The sequence below is a fragment of the Phycodurus eques genome, chromosome 7 (genome assembly GCF_024500275.1).
Source record: "Phycodurus eques isolate BA_2022a chromosome 7, UOR_Pequ_1.1, whole genome shotgun sequence".
Taxonomy (NCBI): domain Eukaryota; kingdom Metazoa; phylum Chordata; class Actinopteri; order Syngnathiformes; family Syngnathidae; genus Phycodurus; species Phycodurus eques.
The window spans coordinates 10,444,225-10,466,796 of record NC_084531.1 but is presented as its reverse complement, the minus strand read 5'-3'; the positions used below and the strand labels follow the sequence as shown (position 1 = coordinate 10,466,796).

The 22,572-nt window shown below is 39.4% G+C and overlaps 1 protein-coding gene across 2 annotated transcripts in view; it reads left to right on the top strand.

Moving 5' to 3' along the window:
- The window catches only part of pde9ac (phosphodiesterase 9ac), a 28,316-nt gene extending 18,522 nt beyond the window's left edge, over positions 1 to 9,794 (top strand). Inside the window, exons 16-18 of one of the 2 annotated variants that reach the window (XM_061681434.1) lie at positions 231 to 359; positions 430 to 525; positions 7,713 to 9,794. In XM_061681434.1, coding sequence (XP_061537418.1) covers positions 231 to 359; positions 430 to 525; positions 7,713 to 7,769 — 282 coding nt within the window. In that variant the 3' untranslated portion in view covers positions 7,770 to 9,794. Of the gene's footprint in view, positions 1 to 230; positions 360 to 429; positions 526 to 4,032; positions 4,084 to 7,712 lie in introns of those variants that run through there. The other variant, XM_061681435.1, reaches the window with a different exon arrangement.
- Positions 9,795 to 22,572: the final 12,778 nt, after the last annotated feature.

Sequence of the window (22,572 nt, the reverse complement as noted above, 5' to 3'; positions counted from 1 at the left end):
CAAAAACATGCATGGAAGGTTAAATGAAGACTAAATTGCCCGTAGGTGTGAATGTGAGTGCGAATGGTTGTTTGCTTATATGTGCCCTGCAATTGGTTGCCGACCATGTATCGAACTCAAAAGTTAAATACAACTGAACTGTGCCAAGGCAGTGATTGTACAAAGTCAAACACAAGAAACTGCACTTTATGTTCATAATATGATTTTGCATGTCAACATATGTCTCCCAGAGTGACCGGGAGAAGTCGGAGGGCCTCCCGGTGGCCCCCTTCATGGACCGAGATAAAGTTACCAAGCCCACTGCTCAGATAGGCTTCATCAAGTTTGTCCTCATCCCCATGTTTGAAACTGTCATGAAGGTAGGCTCACATGCGCATGCCTTCTGTGTGAACACCTTGACAAACGACTCACTGTTGTCTTCTCCAACAGCTTTTCCCTCAGATTGAGGAGATCATGGTTCAACCCTTGAGGGACTCCAGAGACCACTACGAAGAGCTGAAACAGATTGACGATGCCATGACAGAGGTAGACCCTATTTTAACCTATCATGTATGTGGTCAAGTTGGTGTCTCAAATGTGAATCATTTTGGATGCCTTTATTGATAAACATGCATTTTCGTACAGCAAAGCGATGTACTGGGGGTGCCTTGAGATACAAGTGACGCGACTAGGTAGGTTTCCTGTTTAACTAAACATAAAAAAAGATAATTAATTATTAATTTAAATTAAAAGATGAATTGAGATATGAGTATTTTGAGTTACGAGTGTGGTCATGTAATGAATTAAACTCATATCTCAACGTGCCACTGTACTTCATCCAGATGAAGACATCAGTGGTGTTTTATTCAGTTGTGTATGAACATTTACTCAAAAAGCACTTTGATAGGGTAACAACTACTCCAGCAGTTTTCAAAGTGTGGCAGACTTCAGGGGAGGTGCAGCAGCATGAAAAAAATACATTAAAGATTTAAAAAAAAACAAAAAAAACTTCAGCTACATGTTAAAAGCAATTTTGAGTTCTTATCATGAGAACATAAAACAACTTCAGATAATCGTTTTTATTAACAAAGATTTAAATCCAATTTTAAAACAGTAACATGCAAAGAAGCACATATTGTTGGCAGTGAGTAATTGTTTTAGTGTTAAACCCAATGCTATTTGTTAAAAAATCCTCTAGTTTAAAATTTCACACACCAGCAATGAGTTTTTAAATAGGTGATAAAATACATTTAAAAATCATTCATTCATTCATCTTCCGTTCCGCTTATCCTCACTCAATGACATTAAATTTGACGTATTTAAAGGTTTTCTTCAATTGTTATACAGTTAAGGATATTGACCACAATTGTGTGTAAATCCGTTCGTTGCAGAATTGTGAACTGGGGGAGGGGTGATGCAGCAGTTTGTAAAATCAGCTTGAGAAAAATAAAGACAAATATTTTAGGTACGTTTAAGCACAGACTAACGGTTTGCTAGTCTGCCTCACTGTCAAGAGAAACATGTAAGGTTGATTGAAGACTCTATATTGTCCATAAGCATGATTGTGATTGTGAATGCTTGTTTGTCTATACGTGCCCTGTGATTGACTGGCGACCAGTCCAGGATCAACCTCGCCTCTCGCCCCAGAATCAGCTGGGAAAGCTCTAGATCACCTGCGACAAAAAAAAAAAAAAAACTAAACTATGATCCCAAAATCATGTCAAACTATTCTTACAACATTACCATTAAAAATAATTAACAGATTTCTGAAAACATGCACAGGAAGTGCATTTGTATTGTATGTCGCCTTCACACCACATAAAAATACCAGCTTTTTAATAGCCACTCAGCAGAGCAAAAGCATACACTTGCAGCGAAGACTCCATAACTTCCGCTAACATTCCAGGCGGAACTAAACTCCTCCTTAACATAAAAAGATTTAAGAACAGTCATGATGTTTGTGTCACTTCAGCATATAGTCGTGCCTTGAGGCACGAATGATCCGACTTAAGAGTTTTTTTTCGAGATATAAGCCATCAATCGGCCAATTTTTTGCTTGGACCTGTGGGTAAAAATTCCATGCAAACCAAAAGGAGCAGCACTATGTGTATTAAATTGAAGCAAAAAATGTGGCAAAAACTTTAACTTTAAAAAACTTTTTTTTCCATTTAAAAGACCTACCTAATGCTGCAAACATTGGCACTCATTCCATAGTTCTGATTGACACAGCAACCTGATGGCGTCGGCAACAGAAGACAAGCACATTTCCTTATATTAGTTCTTGGTTGCTGATGGTTTTGTGGTACATTCACCTGACTTTGGTGCGGGCAGCGTTGGTTCAGTTCCCACTCGGTGACAGTGTGAATGTGAGTGTGAATGGTTGTCTGTGTCTATATGTGCCCTGGCGACCAGTTCGGGACGTGGTCTGCCTTTCGCCCAAAGTCAAGTGGATAGGCTCCAGCGCCCCATGACCCTGAGCAGGATAAGTGGTATTGAGAATGGATGGATGGATAGTTCTTGGTTGCTTCAAAAATCGATACTGTAGGTCTGTCCCCACTTTGTCCGTTATTTTTATGCAATATTAACACATTTGTGGGGAAAAGTAATGAAAATAACTTCAAACAACCAAATCTAAAAACATTCTAGAATGCTCAAAATGGCTGAGAAGTGCTGTAAAACTACACCTATTTAGTCATTCTGCGAAAGCCATATACATTTGAGTAGGGTTTTTTGTTAAAATCGATTGTTGTAATGCTTCGTTGTGGAAGGAAGCCACATGAGCCAAATGGAGGTAAATGCGTGCAGATTCATTTCCACTTAATAGATGTGTTTTGTCATTGTTATATTGATTATGTCACTCACTTTTGAAAAAGAGTGTGGGAAGAGGACGTAGTGCAGGCATTTGCTTTTGTGAAGTCAAAGGGGCATTGTGTGACCCCGGCGGACTTTGATGGGCACGGCTGGCACGCAGTGGTGTGTTTGTAACATTTTAATCAATGATAGCGAAATTGATTTTTTAGCAGAGTAAATTAGCGATTGAACTTCATTTTGGGGCGTTCTTTTATTGATCTGAGTGTGCAACGGTATATTGTATGTGAGCAATATAAGGTGTAATACCAACTTGAACAAAGCGGTGTTTGGAAACTCAACAAGATGGCATTTTTTTCCTGAGAAGTTGTCATTTTGGAGGTGCGAGGTTTCCATCCAACAGCGATGATACATTAAATATTGGCAAATACTGAAACTTTAGTATAGTACATGCTTGTGTCCACACCAGCTATGCAGCGCGATTCTATCGATGACATCACACCAAGTTATGACGGTAAATAGATTTTGGCAGCGTATTTACCAATTGTTCCAAAATGGATTGATATTATTGGAAATGACTGCCAGTTTCAGTTTATTGAGCAAAATATACTAAAAGAGAACGTGTTAGTAAAATATAGGCCATCTGGACAGTGTAGGTTCATTAATTATGTCATTCCTATATGTTTTTAGAAAGGTACAATACTATAGAGTGCTATTTTTCTTATTAAAAACACATTACAAAATGTTTTGTTGTTTTTGTTGGGTGGCTGTAACGGTTTAATGATGAGGGGAATGATGATTTGAAATATGTGATTTGCATTACGAATGTGGTCACAGAATAAGTTAAACTTGTATCTCAAGGCCCCACTTTATTTTCTTGACACAAATTACTTTTTCCTATTAGCCAGGGTTTTGGCACCATCTTGTGGTATTTTAGAGCGTTACAGATTTGGAACAGATGAGAATAGGTTCCACAGGAACAAAAAGGAAGTGGATTTGTGAATAGTGAAGCACACGTCAATAGGGCTTTATTGTTTAGTGACTCACTGTCTTGCACTTTGAAACCCCTGCCCAGGTCAACAGTTCCAAATTGTATGCATTCAAAATGATTAATGTCGGTGGCACCAACCTTTCGAAAGTCAGCTCACGTCTGTATGAGGTGCACACGGTCACACATGCATGCATGCGCACCGCCCCCATCCAAAGCCACTTGCTAACATAAAGGTATGTCTTTTGTTCAATGAGGCGCAGAAGAAAAAAACTGAAAATATGTCATTAGGCGGGAAGAAGAAGTAAGCTCCACAGTGAGTGAGTGCAGTGGTATCTGTGTAAGTAAGAAGTGACACCTTGGTTGTGTGCTAGTGTTTAGTGTCATGAGTGTGTGACTGTCTCTGCCTCTCTCGACTGCTCTCTCGTTGCTGCGGGAACATGCATACTTTCATCACGTCGTATTTAAATTATAATATAACTCAGGTTACCCCCAAAAAAGGCACAATCCAACAATAGTAATAGTGAGAAAGAGGCCGTTGGATTATACAGTTTAAGCATAAATATTCCTATACTGTATTTCTATGAGGAAATTTAGTACATTGCACTTCAAATGCTGTAAACTAAAGTGATGAAATTGTCATGTATCCTCCCCCCTCTCAATAATCTCCTTATTGCACTTTTCCCACCATTTCTTCTCATGAAATAAAATGACCTATTTAATGTTCATATACACTCACTGGCCACATTATTTACACAATCTGCAATACAGTACGAGAGTTGGGAGTCAAATATTCTGCCTTAACAAAGATAAGAACACTGGTCACAGGACACTGTCAGAAAGGTATTCATTAATTCCTTTTTTGCTGTCATTTTGCATTACCATGCTATAGTAGAGATGTAAATATATGATAATTTCTATATTTATGTACATATCATACATTCCATACCTCAAATGAGGCAAGAGAGGCCTGCAATTCTTCAGGTCTTGTCCTGGGCTCCTTTATGATCTGCTGGATGGGTTGTTGCTCTGCTAGTGGGGTAATATTTGTAGGCTGATAGCTTCTGGGAAGGTTCACCACTGTTCCGTGTTTTGTCAACTTGAGGATAATGGCTCTCACTGTGGTTCGCCGGGGTCCTAAAGCTTTAGAAATGGCTTTTTAACTCTTTCCAGACTGGTGAATGTCAATTTCTTTATTTCTCATATGTTCTTGAATTTCTTTGGATCGAGGCATTTTGTCGCAGCTTTTTGAGATCTTATTGATTACTTCATTTTGTCAGACCGATTCTATTTAGCGTATTTTCACGACCATAAGGCGCAGTCTCAGTTACGGGGTCTATTTCTGTATTCAACACATACATAAGGCGCACCGTATTATTGGGCGCAGGCATGGTAAAACATAAAATAAAAACCTACCAATAATACGGACGTCAGTGCTCTTCGGTTAAGGAATGCAACCATCCATCCATCCAGTTTCTGAGCCGCTTCTCCTCACTAGGGTCGCGGGCGTGCTGGAGCCTATCCCAGCTACCATCGGACAGAAGGCGGGGTACACCCTGAACTGGTTGCCAGCCAATCGCAGGGCACATACAAACAACCATTCGTACTCACATTCACACCTACGGGCAATTTAGAGTCGTCAATTAACCTTCCATGCATGTTTTTGGGATGTGGGAGCAAACCGGAGTGCCCGGAGAAAACCCACACAGGCACGGGGAGAACATGCTAACTCCACACAGGTGGGGCCGGGGATTGAACCCGGGTCCTCAGAACTGTGAGGCTGACGCTCTAACCAGTCAACCACCGTGCCTCCGGAATGCAACCAAGTTAATTTGAATCTTGAGATACATTAAAAAATATAGTTTATTTGATATCTTAGGGGGAAAAAATGGTAAATGGACTGCACTTATTTGCTCCCAGTGGGCCTGGCAGTGCCTTGCATGGCAGCAGTCGCCCATTGGTTTATGAATGTGAGGCTTTGTAAAGCACTTTGGCCACTGTGATGGTGTAGATAAAGCGTGCAGTCCAGTTACCATTTATTTTTCATAAGATATCAAATTAAAGTGGCACGGTAGCCGACTGGTTAGAGCGTCTGCCTCACAGTTCTGAGGACCGGGGTTCAATCCCGGCCCCGCCTGTGTGGAGTTTGCATCTTCTCCCCGTGCCTGTGTGGGTTTTCTCCGGCCACTCCGGTTTCCTCCCACATCCCAAAAACATGCAGGGTAGGTTAATTGACATCTCTAAATTACCCGTAGGTGTGAATGTGAGTGTGAATGGTTTCCTGGTTTCCTCCCACATCCCAAAATGTCAGTGCAAATGGTTGGTTGTTTGTATGTGCCCTACGATTGGCTGGCAACCAGTTCAGGGTGTACCCCGCCTCCTGCCCGATGACAGCTGGGATAGGCTCCAGCAAGCCCGCGACCCTAGTGAGGTGAAGCTGCTCAGAAAATGGATGGTTGGATGAATCTCAAGATTCAAATTAACCTTGCTGGTTGCATTCCTTAACCGAAGAGCATTGACGTCCGTATTATTGGGAGGCTTTTATTTTGAAGGTGGCTTTCGCCACGAGTTGGCGACTTATTACCGTAATGCCTAGTATGAACAAAATTAGGGGCGGCTAGCTTGACTGCTACTTTACGAGTGGAGGCTGGCTTGACCGCAGTTTGTTTCCACGGAAACTCAGCTTCGTCTACTTGACTTGGCGAAGCTCGTTTTCCTGCTTCCTCCACTTGCGAACCATGGATTCGTTGATCTTGAATGCTCTCGCGGTTTAAACTGTGCTTTGTAAGCGTGTCTCTTCGTAGGTGCCATTTTCGGGGTTCCTGAGCCAAACCGATGCACATACCGGAACTATATACCTACTGGGGGGCGTGTCTTTAGCGTCCTCTGTCACGCGCACACTTCCCCCTTTACGTCCGCATGCTGTCTTCAGTCACGTCCGCCTTCCTCTATATAAGCAGCGTGTCGGCAGGAAATGCTACCAGTCAGTCAAACTCGGTGCACACATAAGGCGGGCGGATTATAAGGCGCCCAGTCCATTTTGGAGAAAATTTAAGACTTTTAAGTGCACCTCATGGTCGTGAAAATGCAGTAAGTGATTTCTTGATTTAACAACTTGGGTGTGGTCAGATAAAATGAATACATTCGATTAGCCCCAGTTAATTCATGTGGAGGTGCAATTACTTTTTCACACAGCACCAGGTTTTTGTTTCCCTTCATAGATGAAATCACCATTTAAAAACTGTATTTTCTGTTTACTTGGGTTATTTTTTGTCTGATATTTATATTTGTTTGATAATCTTTAATATTAAAGTCGGGAAACTATGCAAAGAGAAGAGAAGAGAAGGGGCAAATACTTCTTTATGGCACTGTAAGTTAAATGTTTTTAGTTAAAGGGAGTTTTCATTTGTTGTAATCTATGTTCTGACTGAAAAAAACTGGAAGTGGTTGTATTTGAAATATTTGAAAGAGAAAATTATTCGTATCCCTGAGACAGCCTTTTGTACTAGGATCCTGGAACTGCGTGAATGTTAGTGTGAATGGTTGTTTGTCTATATGTGCCCTGTGATTGGCTGGCGATCAGTCCAAGGTGTACCCCGCCTCTCGCCCCAAAGTCAGCTGGGACAGGCTGGGAAGTCAGCTGGGACAGGCTCCAGCTCAACTTTGACCCTAATGAGGTGCTGGAGAAAATGGATTGATAAACATCAGTACCATAGTTTGATTGCCTTATTTATAAGGGAAAAATATTAGAAACAACTGTCAGTATGATGCAGTGCAATTTTACAACCATAATCGTAGACATCTCTTTCAATGAGTATCTCTCTGACAGTATCCGTCAATCATTATCGAGCTCAATATCATTTTAGTCTGAGCTTTTTTCCTTCCTGAGCTTTTACTTCTTATTTTTACTTTAACTCGGGGTGTCATTTCCTCGCAGGGGTCCTCTTTTGTGTTCAAATTCAGCAAAGACTTTAAGAAGAGCGAGTCTGGGTGAAGTCGTTGCAGCGCTGCGTTCTGACGGTCAACAGATGGAGCGACAGGAGAGAGCAAAGAGACGACACAGCTACAGCTACATACTCAACTAAAGTTAGGCACCGAGGGGCATCAATGATATGTATTGTCTAATGTTAAAAATGTACTGTATATACAGGTATAATACGGTAAAGTTTTGCTGCTCACTGAGAATGATGATGGCCTCGCGCGATGCCACCATATTGATATCTGTAAACGGTCCAGAGTGTGGCTGACTGCGCTCGGAGTGCATTTCTGAACGCACCCCATATCGTATCTGTTGCGACCATGTCCGTTTGACGATTGGATTTAGCTTGTTTACTAGAGAACAGATTTGTTGATTGTACCACCACTTCACAGAGCAAATCTCCAAGTCAAAACAATGTCAAAGAAAAGGGCAAATTACTCTGCTCCTTTTAAGAAAAAAGTGATCACTGTTGCTGTCTGTAAGGAACCGTGAAGCAGCTCGACAGTTCAACATAAAGCTATTGCGAGATTATGGAGGAAATCCAAAGAAAAACTCCTACCTGGTAAGACTGTACTATTTTCGACAGTACTATCATAGCATATAATTGAGCATTGATTTGAAAACAATCACTGTCTTTGTTCTTTGCTTATGTGAGAACTCGAGTAGAAATGCAAGGTGAGGAAGCGACACAAACGTCAGAGCATGCACACGAAGCAGAACATTTCTTTGAAAATCCTTATGAAATACGAGCAATAGTGTACTTCATGTTTTACATATGGATACCAGAAAATCGATGCTACGTATTATATATAGGTAGAAGTCAATTACTGATTTCAGGGGTCCATTTTGGGGGTGCGTATTATAACTCGAGAGCGTATTATACACGGGAAATTACGGTATTCCCATTCACAGAATTCCCAAATTTTCACAATAAAATATCCTAATTAAGAGATTTTTACAAATTGTTAGCCTAAGAGCATACAGTAGTTTTTGTTTGGTTGGTTGGTTGGTTGTTTTTTCTCTCGAAAGGTTTTATTTAACAATTTAGAACGGAAGTTGCCTATGTCATGGAGTATTTTCGGAAAACAAGAAAAAAAAACTTAATTCAACAAATACGAATTCAACCTTTGTGTATTACCATCACCTGGATGGCTGAGAATCTACATGCCGCACTTAAAGAAAAACAAAATTTTTAGCAAGCACATTGGTATTTGGTATTGATATTTTGATGGTGAGTTAAAAATGACTTGGGCAATTATGCTATTAGGCTACTGGTAGTGTATTTACCTCCTCCTTTTACATTTCTTCATCGATTCAAACCATTACAAGTTAATTCTCAGGGCATTGAATCGATATTCATAGGCATATTCCCAGTTCAAATTATTCAAGTAATTCAGGACATCTTGGCAGCTATTATCTTTCACAGAATTCACAATTTTTCACAATAAAACTCTCAAATTAAGAGATTTTTACATATTTATCTCCTTATACACACACACACACAAACACAGAATTCTCCGTCAATTCAAACAATTCACCTTTCTAATAACAAGCTCATTCAGAACTTCTTGGGAACTATTCCCATTCCCAAAATTACAAAATTATCAAAATAAAATTCCCTGATTAACAAATATTTTCACAATATTCTGCAACTTCTTCTACATTTCTTGACAGTTTCACACCAGTCCAATTTATAATGTTCAGTTCATTCAGAACGTCTTGGAAACTATTCCCATTCCTCAAAATAACATTTCCTGATTAACACATATTTGACAATATTCTATTTTAGCTCCTTCATTTACATTTCTCCACTGATTGAAAATATTTTAGCTTTGAATATTCAGCTCATTCAGAACATCATGGAAACTATTCCCATTCATAGAACGTACAAATTGTCGGATCAAAATTCCCAATGTAAGATATTTTTACATATTTACCGCCGCTTACGTTTCTTGACTCATTCAAACCATTCCAACTTATAAATATTTAACTCATTTGGGACATCTAAGCAACTATTCCAATTCCTAAAATTCCCCCCAAAAATCCCTGAGGAGGAGGGACTAATGTAAAATACCAGTTTACGAGTATTTTACATTACTCCCTCCTCCTTCCATGTCTTGACTGATTCAAAACATTCAAGTTTCCATCATTCTACATTTCAACAAATTAATTCCAAATAATTTCAGTTAAACTTCAGTTTTTCAGCATTCACATGCAATTTCTGCAGACACTGCATTTTCTAGTCACACTCAATATATGTATGAAAAACAATCCAATAAAAAACAACTCAAAACGTTGCATGTCAGGACCATCATTAACCGAGGACCCCCTGTATTTGGTGGTGGATTCATGGACTCACCTAAAACATTTTAGTCGACATTGTGGTATTTGCATTCCATAGGCAAGGCATCTTTTAAAAAATATATATTTTTTGTCTCAATTTTTTTAATGGCTGACAACTGCTCACGAGAGGTTGAACATTTTAGGATGATTTTCAACACAACAACAAATATTCGGCCTCTGTCACAAATCCACATTACCTATCATTAGAAATGGGTGCCTTGATGTTATGTTTTCTCCACTTGTTTCACCATTCTCATTACTGTTGATAAAGTACAGAAGCTATCACAAATACCCACATAGTGAGGGTATTGAAATATGTGTGTGTGTGTGTGTGTGTACGCGCGCGTGTGCGTGTGTGTGTGTGTGTATTACTTCTAATTGCACAAATAACCACAGTATGTCCAGATGTATTTGGACAATGACAGCGTTTGTATGATGTTGCCTTTTATACACCTCCACAATAGATTTCAAATTAAAAAATCAAGATGTGTCAGCGTTTAGCTTGAGGATATTTTACATTCAAATAGCATTAGCCATTCACAGCCATTTTTAAGCAGGATACTTCCATGTTCTTAGTGGTCAAAAGTATTTGGGCAAATATAGCCATTAATATAATCGTGATTTTCCTCCCTGGAGATGCTTTCTTCACTGCAGCTTAATTCACTTTCTGCCTTTTTGTGGGTCTTGCTGCCTTCATTTTTGTCTTCAAAGTAAAAAGCATGCTCTATTGGGTTGAGATCGTGTTCACTGAAGAATATTACATATACAGTAGTTTATTTCAGAAAGTTTCAATATGTTTTTTGCACTGGTTGATGACGGAATGCTTTCCTCGACACAAAGAACAGCAACTTCAAAACATCAACAGAAATGAAGGTTATTCTGGAGAAGGTGGTCATGTCAATATTAAAAGCCTCAATCAAGAGGCAATGCAAGACTAATTTATTCATAGTGCATTTCATACACAAGGTAACTCAATGGGCTTTACATGATTAAAAACATTTAAAAACAAAAAGCTAAATAAATTTAAAAACAATGTACAGAAATAAAAGACAGCTTGCGAAAATTACTAAAAGAACTTACAGTGCAAGAAGAAGATTTTTAAAAAAAATTACTTTCAAACGCTTATTCGAAAGCATGAAGGTAAAAGAATGATTTTAAACCTGGACTTAAAAACATTCACACTTGGGGCCGACTTCTATTTTGCTGGCAGCTTGTTCTATTTGTATGCAGCATACCAGCTAAATGCTGCTTCACCATGTATGGTTTGAACTCTGGGCGCCACTATCTGACCTGAGTATTGTCGATCTCAGAGTCCAACTGGGTTTATATCCCGTTAGCATACAGATGCCTCCATGAATGAAAATATTGTACAGTTGGTTTAAGCATGGTGCAAAGTACTGCTGAAAATACCGAAGAACATGAAAATCAGTTTGAACTAAACCTTTTTTTAGGACGGCAACTAATGATTATTTTAATAATCGATTAATCTGTCCATTATTATTTTTTATTATTTGAATGAAAAAAAATTCCATCCCTTTATTCAAAAAGAGGACATTATTTCAAATTGACATTGTAGAAAATTTACAACCATAAATTGATTATGATTCAATTACTAGTTGGGTCTGTAACGTCATAAAATATGCAAAAATGTTGATCATTGAAAGTAGATGTTGGCTAATGTCTTATTTAGATTCAACTTAAAGATAATCGTTCTGCTTTCTTTGAGGACGACAGAAATATGAGAATATTTACTGTTGAGAAGCTGAAATTCCGAGGATTAAGACCATTTTAAATTAAACAAGGTGTGTGATGTACGACAAAATGATGTCACTTTGTCCAAAAACTTTTGACTATGATGATAGAAACATCTTGGAAGTTCCAAGTCTACACTGCGATCAGATGTTGATTGTTTTATATCAAATCCAATTGTGTTGACGTGTCAAGGTAAAATATTACAAAACAATTGCCATTATCCAAATAATTCTGGTCCTCACTGTGTATTATCTGCTATCAAACATGTCTTTATAGCAATAAAACGACGACATTAGTACCACTTTATAACTGACGAAAAGCGTTCCAAGGACCATCTTTAATTAAATTCCAGATTTCTTCAATCATATTGACAAATCACTGGGATGTTTTAGTTCCACTTGTGCACAGCACCTGATTCTGAATGAAACACATATTATCAGCAAATTTCACACTCGAGGCCCAATAAATAGCAACTGAATGGAACTCGTGATCTAATTGCTTATTACCCATGGGTACGACTTATCATATCACACCTCCCTCAGAGCATGGTGGTGTTTCTGGCAGCTCCAATTGTTTTTTAAACACACTATGACTCACCAAAGACATTTATGATCAACTTCACTTCAGTATGTAGCTTTATTTGATTGGTCTCACCCTATAATCGTTCCCAGTTTAAGCGACTGTATCTCCAATCTCATAGATGATCTCAGAGCAATAAATAAAAAGCATATCCATCACATGATAGCGGTTGAGATTAGATGAAATGGGTATTTTTATTTGTATGTGTGCCCTGTTTGTTTGGACAAATGTACCGTTCCACATTGTGTGATACACCGAGTGTTAGCCTGCAGGAATGTTCTGGTTAAGCTTATCATACCAAGCATGGCCAGTGATTGGAACACTGATCACCTACCAATAAAGTGATTTTCATTGAGTTGGGGCACAACTTTCATCACTTCTTGGGTTAGTGTCTTTCTTTGTCCAGCTTATTGTATTTTATATGCTCTGAAATAACAACTATGTATTGATGCAACACGTTTCATAACGATATAGTCCACAACATTGGGTTCGTCTTCACAGTCTAATAAGATCAAATACAAAAGGAGCTGTATTTAAAAAAAATCTGTCTTTACAAAGATAATGTTCACTCATGATTATTTTTGTAAAGACAATATGGGTCTGTTAAAACACTTATGCAAAATTCTCAGGAGTGGTAAATTTTACCAACAGACCAAGCTACAACCTTTGGCCCTAAAAAAAACATTGTTATTTCCATGTCTTCATTATTCTTCATCTCCCACTGACACTGGCTCAGGCTCTGTACTTTCCTAAATTAAAATCCATCGCGGAGGATTACACACTGTTTGCGCTATTTCAGCATCAAGGTTGAAGGGCATTTTCAGTGTGTCTGTGCTCATATCTTATTTAAAAACAAAAAGTATGTAAAACCAATGTACCAGACCATAAATCTGATTAACTCTCATTCCAGAGGGGCTGTAATGCAAAACAGATTATTTGTACTGTGTGTGTGTATGTGTGTGTGTGTGTGTGTGTGTGTGTGTGTGTGTGTGTGTGTGTGTGTGTGTGTGAAAGAGAGAGAGAGAGAGAGAGAGAGAGATCCTTGTACAAAACTTTAATGGTTAGATACATAAAGTCTGAGACATACATTGGAATGAATGATGTTTAAATGTCAAGTGAAGATTTCATGCTACCTTAGTTTATGGTCTTTATCTGTTGCTCATTACATCCTTGCTACTTTCTAAATAAATATTGAGTGTTTAAACTGCAGGATTCCCCGCCACGTCTATGTAAACACACCAAATTCCCCATTTATCCGGTTCCAAGCCACAGATTAGACTGGAACATCAGGCAGATGGGTGAGTTGAGTCACCCGCGTGGGCTTGTCTTCTCTGCTGACCCGACGAACAGCACAGGCCAGGAAGGTCCCATGTGACCCACCACACATGCAGACAATGACGTGCTTGTTGGGGAGGTGGAGAAATCATCACTCCAGACATTCTCAGGAATGATCAACTTACTACTTTTATGTCTGGTTTCTTCATTATTTTTACTTAAATGTATAGTTCCCAAGCAGAATAATTCAAAAAACACAAAACAAAATTATTATATATATATATACAGTGTGTTATGTGTGTATGCATATATATATATATATATATATATATATATATATATATATATATATCCAGGTGTGAAAAACCTGTTGCATCATTCCCCAAAAGACTCATGGCTGTATTAGCTCAAAAGGGTGCTTCTCCTAAATACTGAGCAAAGGGCTGAATACTTATGGCTGTGTGATATTTCAGTTTGTCTTTTTTAATAAATCTGCAAAAAGTTTTATATATATATATATCACAGTTTTTATTACAAGCACACAGGACCTCCCACACTCCACTCAGCCACGGGTCACAAAGACACCTGCGCAATTGAATAATAAAAAGTAAGAACATAATGAAAATAATGTTTCTGTTGAGTGATGCAAAGAGAAAGCAGGTTATCTTAAATTCTCTTTGAATGAAAGACTACTTTCATTTGTAACATTCTTGATGTTTATTGGCTTGTAAAATGGAGCATTTTTTTCAATCCATGCAAAGAAAATACACCCATTGAGGGCACTTAATATTATTTACAGCATTCTCTTTTTTACGTTGTGAAAAATGCCATATGTTTTATTGCAACATTGCCACCACGGGTGAAGGATAACTATATGCAGCTGTTGGACCTCTCCAGTCCTTGTGCACTGTTGCTTCAGTCCAGTGTTTATGGTGTGCATGCTTGTGCATTGTTGTTAACGGGCTGCTAAAATACAGTGTCATCCATCTACAGCATTGCTTCCCAACTTTTATTGAGTCAAGGGGCATATTTTACTTTACAAAGCTCTCAAGACACACCACCAAATAAAAAATTCACAAAAAGTATACAGTATACAATGGTGCCTTGAGAAACGAGCGACCCAATTTTTTGCTTTGACTTGCAGGCAGCATTAGTGCTGCATTGTGGTAGTGAATTCAACTCACTTCAGAACAAGCAGCACTTTGTCAGATCGTGAATGAGTCTTCAAAAAAGAGGCCAAACACAAAAAGTTTTAACAACCTGGCCAGTGGTCTGAATTTCTGCTTGAGTTCACAAAATTGTGTCATGGATTAACAATAGATTGAGTATTTCTGTAATTTACATAATGTGGATCGCCATCACATTCCGTGTGTTTGTTTCACCTCGTTTTTGGTTCACTTGTAGGTCACGTGGTTTCACTATCAAAGGTAACTTCAGCCCTAGTAAATAAGGGAATATCTGATTTCCAAAGAACTGTGCACACGCAGGCTCTCTCCATTGAATCATGTTTCCGAAATACCAGCATCGTTTGGGGAGTATCCTGTGTTGTTGGATCCTTCCATGCTGGCAAATCCCCCCCACCACACACACACACAGACCCCCCACCCACCCGCAACCACCCTCACTATGACCAGATGCAGAGCAGTGCATTGTTTTACCTCATGTCTGATTGGCTGCCACTACTGTTTTTTTAACCTTTTGTACTGTCACCCTAGCCCACATTTATCTGCTTTGTCCTTCAACACACTTTTGCATTTACATTGTCTATACTGATCCTCACTCTATGAAAGAGGCGTGATGGTCCACAACGCTACGCTACTTTGTTTACAGCATGACAATCTGGCGCAGGCATCTTGATTGTCTGCTGGCAGAACACCAGCAGCAGGCCTGGCCTCTTATATATTTGACTAGAAAAGCCTGTGGTTGCAACAGAGCGTGCACGTTTCTTTAAAAAATATGATTACTTGCTTTAAGCTGTTTATTGAAGTTGAGGTTTAAACATAAAACAAAGAGAATTACACATTGGGCTTTTAACTAAACCATAAGTCCGCTAGCTGAATGCTAACACACAATTTAAAATACCATAGATGGGCTAATGAAATTAGTATCAATGTTTTGGTAGCTATTATCCTTTAAGCAATGTATTTAAAACAAATGGTACAGCAACAGATGCAGACAGACCATATAACAAAACCCACAGGCAAATATTTTCTATCCTCTGGGAAAAATGGACAATATTTCTACAGCTTACTGAGTCACTTAGCTGTGAAACGCTTCTTCATGTATTATGTATGTCTGTATTAAACTGCCCTCTGGTGGCTAAAGTACGCACACCAGAAGGCGCACAATGTCAATGGACTTTGATGCATGATGCATGCTTTGCCTTCCACTTAAATATGTTATTACAGTATGTGTTTATAAAATACAATACTGTAGAGTGCTATTTTTCTTATCTAAAAATTGTTGTTGTTGTTTTCTGTGGGCCCGGAGTGGATTAATGGCATTTTCATTCCTTTCAATAGGAATCGATGATTTGAGATACAAGTGTTTTGAGCTACGAGCGTGGTCACAATATGAATTAAACTTGTAAGTCAAGGCGCCGCTGTTAAACATGGCCCTTGGAGGATTTTGTTGGAGGAAAACTCCTTTAGTGTAGGATATTTGTAAACTAACTGTGCACAAAAAATCCATCCATCCATTTTCAACACCGCTTATCCTGGTTAGGGTCGCAGGACGCTGGAGCCTATCCCAGCTGACTCCGGGCGAAAGGCCGACTATACCCCGAACTGGTCGCCAGTCAGTCGCAGGGCACATATAGACATGGACAACTATTCGCACTCACATTCACACTGTCACTGAGTGGGAACTGAAGCCACGCTGCCTGCACCAAAGTCAGGCGAGTGTACCACTACACCATCAATGACTGCACAATAAATGCCAATTTGAATACTGTATTACATAAAAAACAATCCAAACTATTTTCCATCCATCCGTTTTCTGTTTTGAATGTGAAAATTACCTATAAATTGGCCTTCAGAAGAGTATTTCTTTCCCCCTGTTTTTCATGAATATGAAAAATACAGTTCCACATTTTGACTTCAAAAACTCCAAATAATTCCTCTTTGATATTCGAATTTATTGAGATACACTAGTATTTGATTTGGATCATTTTATTTTATTTAGCTACAATGGCCTTGAGAATCGGAGAGAAAATGTGTGAGGTCATTATCACCTATAACACGTGGCGACCATTTTAAAAGAAACCCTGTCAGGAGTTTGAAGGGTTAAAAAAATGAGCCGATATCCGCTGCGTATGCTGAACAGATGTTTTCTTGGCCTCCCAACCTCAACCGATTAATGCTGGAGGTTCATGGCCAAAACACCTATCATTTGACTTCATTTTTCTAAACAAATGCAAGGTCAAAATTTGTGCGCACAGGAAAGTGTTTTCCTTCTCTTCTGGGATGAGCCCAATGAGGCAATGCTTGGTAGATAGTATTTCCACCGCAGTGATAGCCCCATGACTTCCCGTAAGAGGGAAACATAAATGATACGTTCCTGCGTCTGTTTCATCATCTTTCATTACATGCTGGGACCGTGCCAGGAAACAGTTGCACTACCGTGAGCTTTAATGCTCCAAGCTATGCTTGTCAACATGTTTATTTATTTTTACACCAATCAAAAGGACGCCCTTTCCCCCTCCCCCTCCCCCTTTTACTCTGTCATTAACTTTATGGGAGTTTCCATGAAATTCCTTAACAATAAGAGTGCGCGTTTAGGATAAGGCCACGTTTCAGCGAGGATGGCTTTGATTTTTTTTTTTTTTGTCTTTGGGTAGTTAACTCATCACTCTTGTGACTGTGTTTTTCCTTTGAACCCCCAAGTTGTGAGACACACACATCTGGACGGGCCACTTTGTGTGCTTCAACATGTTCAGTCTGATAGCCCTTTGTTACCACTAATAACGGGACCCAATCTAAATATGACCGTATAGTGTGTTGTTCATTCCATTTAACTGTAGAGCCTTTAACGCCACACACACAGTATAAGTAGATCATATTTCAAAACAATGTTTCCCATGGGAAATGGTGGAAAAATAAATAATAAACTGTCACCAGCCAACTGTACAGGAATTCTTTTGAGTGACCGTTTATCATTCTTATTGGTACGTGTGAATTAAAGGTCACCACCATTCATTCATTAAAATACTTTGGTCTTAATTGTAGAACGCATAATGCAAAGGTTAATTGCAGAAGAGCCTCATGCAGCCCATGTTAATGTTCAAAATTGACACACAAGTGTAAAGAGAGGTTAACCACTCCATCCATCTATCCATTTTCTGAGCCGCTTCTCCTCACTAGGGCCGCGGGCGTGCTGGAGCCTATCCCAGCTATCATTGGGCAGGAGGCGGGGTACACCCTGAACTGGTTGCCAGCCAATTGCAGGGCACATACAAATGAACAACCATTTGCACTCACATTCACACCTACAGGCAATTTTAGAGTCTCCAATTCATGCATGTTTGTTTTGGGGATGTGGGAGGAAACCAGAGTGCCCAGAGAAAACTCATGCAGGCACGGGGAGAACATGCACACCCCACACAGGCGGGGCCGGGGATTGAACCCGGGTCCTCAGAACTGTGAGGTTGACGCACTAACCAGTCGCCCACCGTGCCGCAGGTTAACCACTGTTATAATTTTGATAACAAGTGACCACAATGTTGCAAAATAAATGAATTTGTCCATTCACTTACCTCATCCCCCCAAAAACAATTAACTATTGAATTCATTTTGAGAATTAAAATCAAACTTCCCATAGTTGAGCTAACACATCTGAATAATGTGTTTAGAAGTCAAGCTAAAGCAGGTGCATACATACCATTTTTAACCTTTTTTTTTCTTTTAATAAGGAAGACCCCACACGTGATGATTAAAAACATCTGTGTGTTCTTACTGTGACCAACACAGCGTATCACACACATAACGACATCTCCAGCGACAATCGTGTGTCCTCTCCCAAAACAGATATCTATCGTAGTACCAAGAATGGCCAGTGCGAGGCAGCACGATGCCACAGGGCAGCCAGACTGGAGGAAAACACCAAGAAGAAGAAAAAGTGGTGGTAGACTGTATCATACTTATGTGCGACGCTTATTTGGTTTGTCGTTTCAAACTCTCAGTTTTATAGTTTTATAGAGTTTTGAGCCACATTACAAATGCTGAAGACAACCAATTGTTTTCCCAGTTTGTAGCTAGACCACATGTTTAGCTATATCGTTCTGTTCATGTCACAGTCAAAGAGTCGAACTCGGTGTTGAACTTTAACAGCGACATCCAACAATTGGGCCTTTGCTGACTTTTGATGAAAAAGGGTGGAATAGTGCTCAAATTTGGCCACATTATTGCTATGTGTGTTCACTACTGTAGATGTTCAATTAATCAGTCTGTTTTCACGAAACACATCACTGTTCTCCACTGGTAGCGGTTTGCTGTATGCTAGCTCATTTATGCATTTTTAGATCAAAGAAAACACTCCGGGCCTAGTTTACTAAAGGTTTGTGCATGCAAAAAATGTGAGCAAACTTGATTGCTCATGCACACTGATATGGAAGCTGATCTACTATTGGGCCACAATCAGTATTGCATCTGCCAAATGCAAAAAAATGTGTGCAATTCATTTTGCGCTTTATGGGAGGATAAAATGCAAAATAATAAAACAAATTTAGCACGCACAATGTGATTTGTCTAACCTGAGAAGAATTGTGCTGGCTGATATTTATTTGTTTAATGACACGTCCAAAAGGCAACGATGACCCTGTTACTGTGGTGAGGAGGACATGCAAGCAAAATGAGAGGCAACAGGGAGAACGGTTCGTTTCCGGTCATGTAAACATTTTTGAAATGCTAGAATTTTGCCAAAAAATGATCACGACATATCTATTCAGCAATGCAATTTTGGAGCTTCTGAATAATCTCAGGGATGACTTCAAGCCAGTTACAAGAAGATGTCACGGTATACCACAGATGACAAAAGTCCTTTAAACTTTGCATTTCCTTGCATCGAGATAATTTCAGTGTACTGTGGCAATTGGTTTTAGCCTCACCTAGAGCGGTTTTTCACGTGTGCTGTCCTAAATTTTAAATGTAATGTTACACAGAACACAGCCAATTACCACATATTTGTGGTGGCTTAAAGCAAACAAAACATTGCTCTTATGCGGTTGTTGGCTTCTATAAAATAATCAGAGTGATAGATTACTTTTCTGTAACTCAGTAATAGGTTTGTCTATTCCACTAACACTTCCAACTCCATCACTTCAAACTTCATTTTTCACTTGTGGTGTTCTCCATCAGCACTACCTTAAGGGCAAAAAGCTCTTTTAAAACAGTCTCCACCACTTTTATAACTTTTGCCAACTGTGCGCATGCAAACCTATTAGAGTGAGTGAACACGCAATTGAGCGTCTGCTATTTGGGATCTTAGTAAATCAGGCCCTGGCTTTCTTTAATAGTTTAATATTAACTGGATCTGCACAAAATATGTTAGTTAACACATATATTATGTTGATCAAATTTTGTTGTGTGTAACGATCCATCCATCCATTTTCTTCACCGCTTCTCCTCACTGGGGTCGCGGGCGTGCTGGAGCCTATCCCAGCTATCTTCGGGCAGGATACCCTGAACTGGTTGCCAGCCAATCACAAGGCACATACAAACAAACAACCATTCGTACTCACATTCACACCTACGGGCAATTTAGAGTCGTCAATTAACCTTCCATGCATGTTTTTGGGATGTGGGAGCAAACCGGAGTGCCCGGAGAAAACCCACACAGGCACGGGGAGAACATGTAAACTGCACACAGGCGGGACCGGGGATTGAACCCCAGTCCTCAGAACTGTGAGGCAGACGCTCTAACCAGTCCTTCACCGTGCTCATGTGTAACTAGCAAAACACATTTGAGTGGAGCAAGTTGACATAAACGTGTAAGTAAATGTCTTTTGTTTTTGTTTTTTTTAAGTACTGAAAAAAATAATAGAATTGTGCCACCTGTGACAGCGGTGGGGCATTTAATTCTGCTCGTAAACTGATTTCTATAGTGAGTCAAGTGTGTCTACTTCACCATCCTTGCGGAATGAAATTAGTTTTTGTTTTTGGGGCAGAAAATATATCTAAAAATTGCCATTTTTATTCACTTTTTACATATATTACAAGCATTTATTTTCACCCAATGCCATCTTAGCATAAATTAAACAATAATATTAATATTTGGTTGCCATTATTTTCAATGACTTCAAATTCAATTAGTTGATAAAAATGCATCTAGTATTATACAAATGAAATTCAACGGCAATTGTGAATTGTGTAAAAATATGATGATGATATTTTTATATGATTTTCATAGTCATAAGTGCACTCTGAGAGAACCCATAACTAAAAAAAATTGCTGGACTCACCCCTGCTTGTAGCACAGTGCAAGGGGTTGGCTTTAATGTGTCAAGCTATAGCACTATGCATTCAAATTGTCTTGCCTCGTACTTCACCTCCATGCGGGCCCGTGCACCTCCTTGCTTCTTGTTTCTCCCCGGCTCGCCTCATGTGTAAGGGGATATCTCCCGCCGACTTCCCGCCTGGCTGGCTGCAGGCCCGACACACTGAACACAGCTTAAGAGGGAGGAAATGTATGAAAATATCATCAGGAGTCGGGAAAGCGGTGTGATTTTTTTTTGGCTCTTGTAAACTTTGTTTTTTTCATGTGTGTGTGGAGGAGAGGATAGATCAAGCCCAGACATTGTGTGTGTCCCCCACGCTGGTTGTCCTCATTCTGCTATGATGCCGCTGGGAAACATCCACTCGTCGTCTCGAGAGGGTTTCTGTGTAAAGCTTAGTCTTACGAAGGAAAATATTCCAGATGTATAGACGGTATTAAATGGTATTAGACGGTGTAAGCACGTGGCGATCACCTCTTTTTGAAAATATTGTCGTTCTCTGTAAGGAGCTTGGAAAGAGCAAAGAGTTCTAATAAGTGTGTCTCTTTAGCCGTGCTAATGCCTTTACAGTAAGTGATGAGGTGCAACTCACTAGTTAAAATGTGGTGCAAATCCCCTGCCAAAAGCAATGGTTTTAGACTTAGCCTTGAGCATGTCACCGCACATAAAGATATACATGACTGGAATGTAGTATGAGCGGTGAAAACCAAGTAGGTCACGATTAAGCCTTCAAAAGAGGAGACGTACTTCACATTTTTTTTAACAGTTAAAGGAAGTGCATGGCATAAAGCTGTCAATCAAACTTCTCTGTTGCACTTTTACATTTGTATTAAAGGTTTGTTACATGACCACGCTCGTAGCTCAAAAGACTTATTGCAAAGCATCTTTTCCCATTGAAATGAATGGAAATGCCACTAATCCGTTCCAGCCTTCCCCTAAAATCAAGAATTGCTGTAATGTGTATTTTCATGGTGAAGATAGCACTCCATAATATTGTACTTTATAAAAACATACAATAATGACATGATTAAATACAATCAAAAAGAATTTGACCGTTAATGTCACACGCCATCAGTTGAATGGCTATTGTGCTGCTCTTCCTGGTGTGCCCGCCTTGGCCAGGTGGGGGCAGTATAAGACAGACAGATCGATATACTGTTCTCAAATCCTCTCAGCTCATCAGTACGGCACTAATAGTAGTCGTCCTTCACAGAGGTTAAAGAATATATCACTGTGAATATTGTTATATTGTCTTTCTGCATGTGTTGCTGCACTGCTTGTGTTCAGTCTGTTGAACGATTATAGCACTGCAACATAGATGCTAATTAGCATTAAGCTAGCAGACTCAAAGGCTAAGCCATGTTGTTGTTTTAATTACAC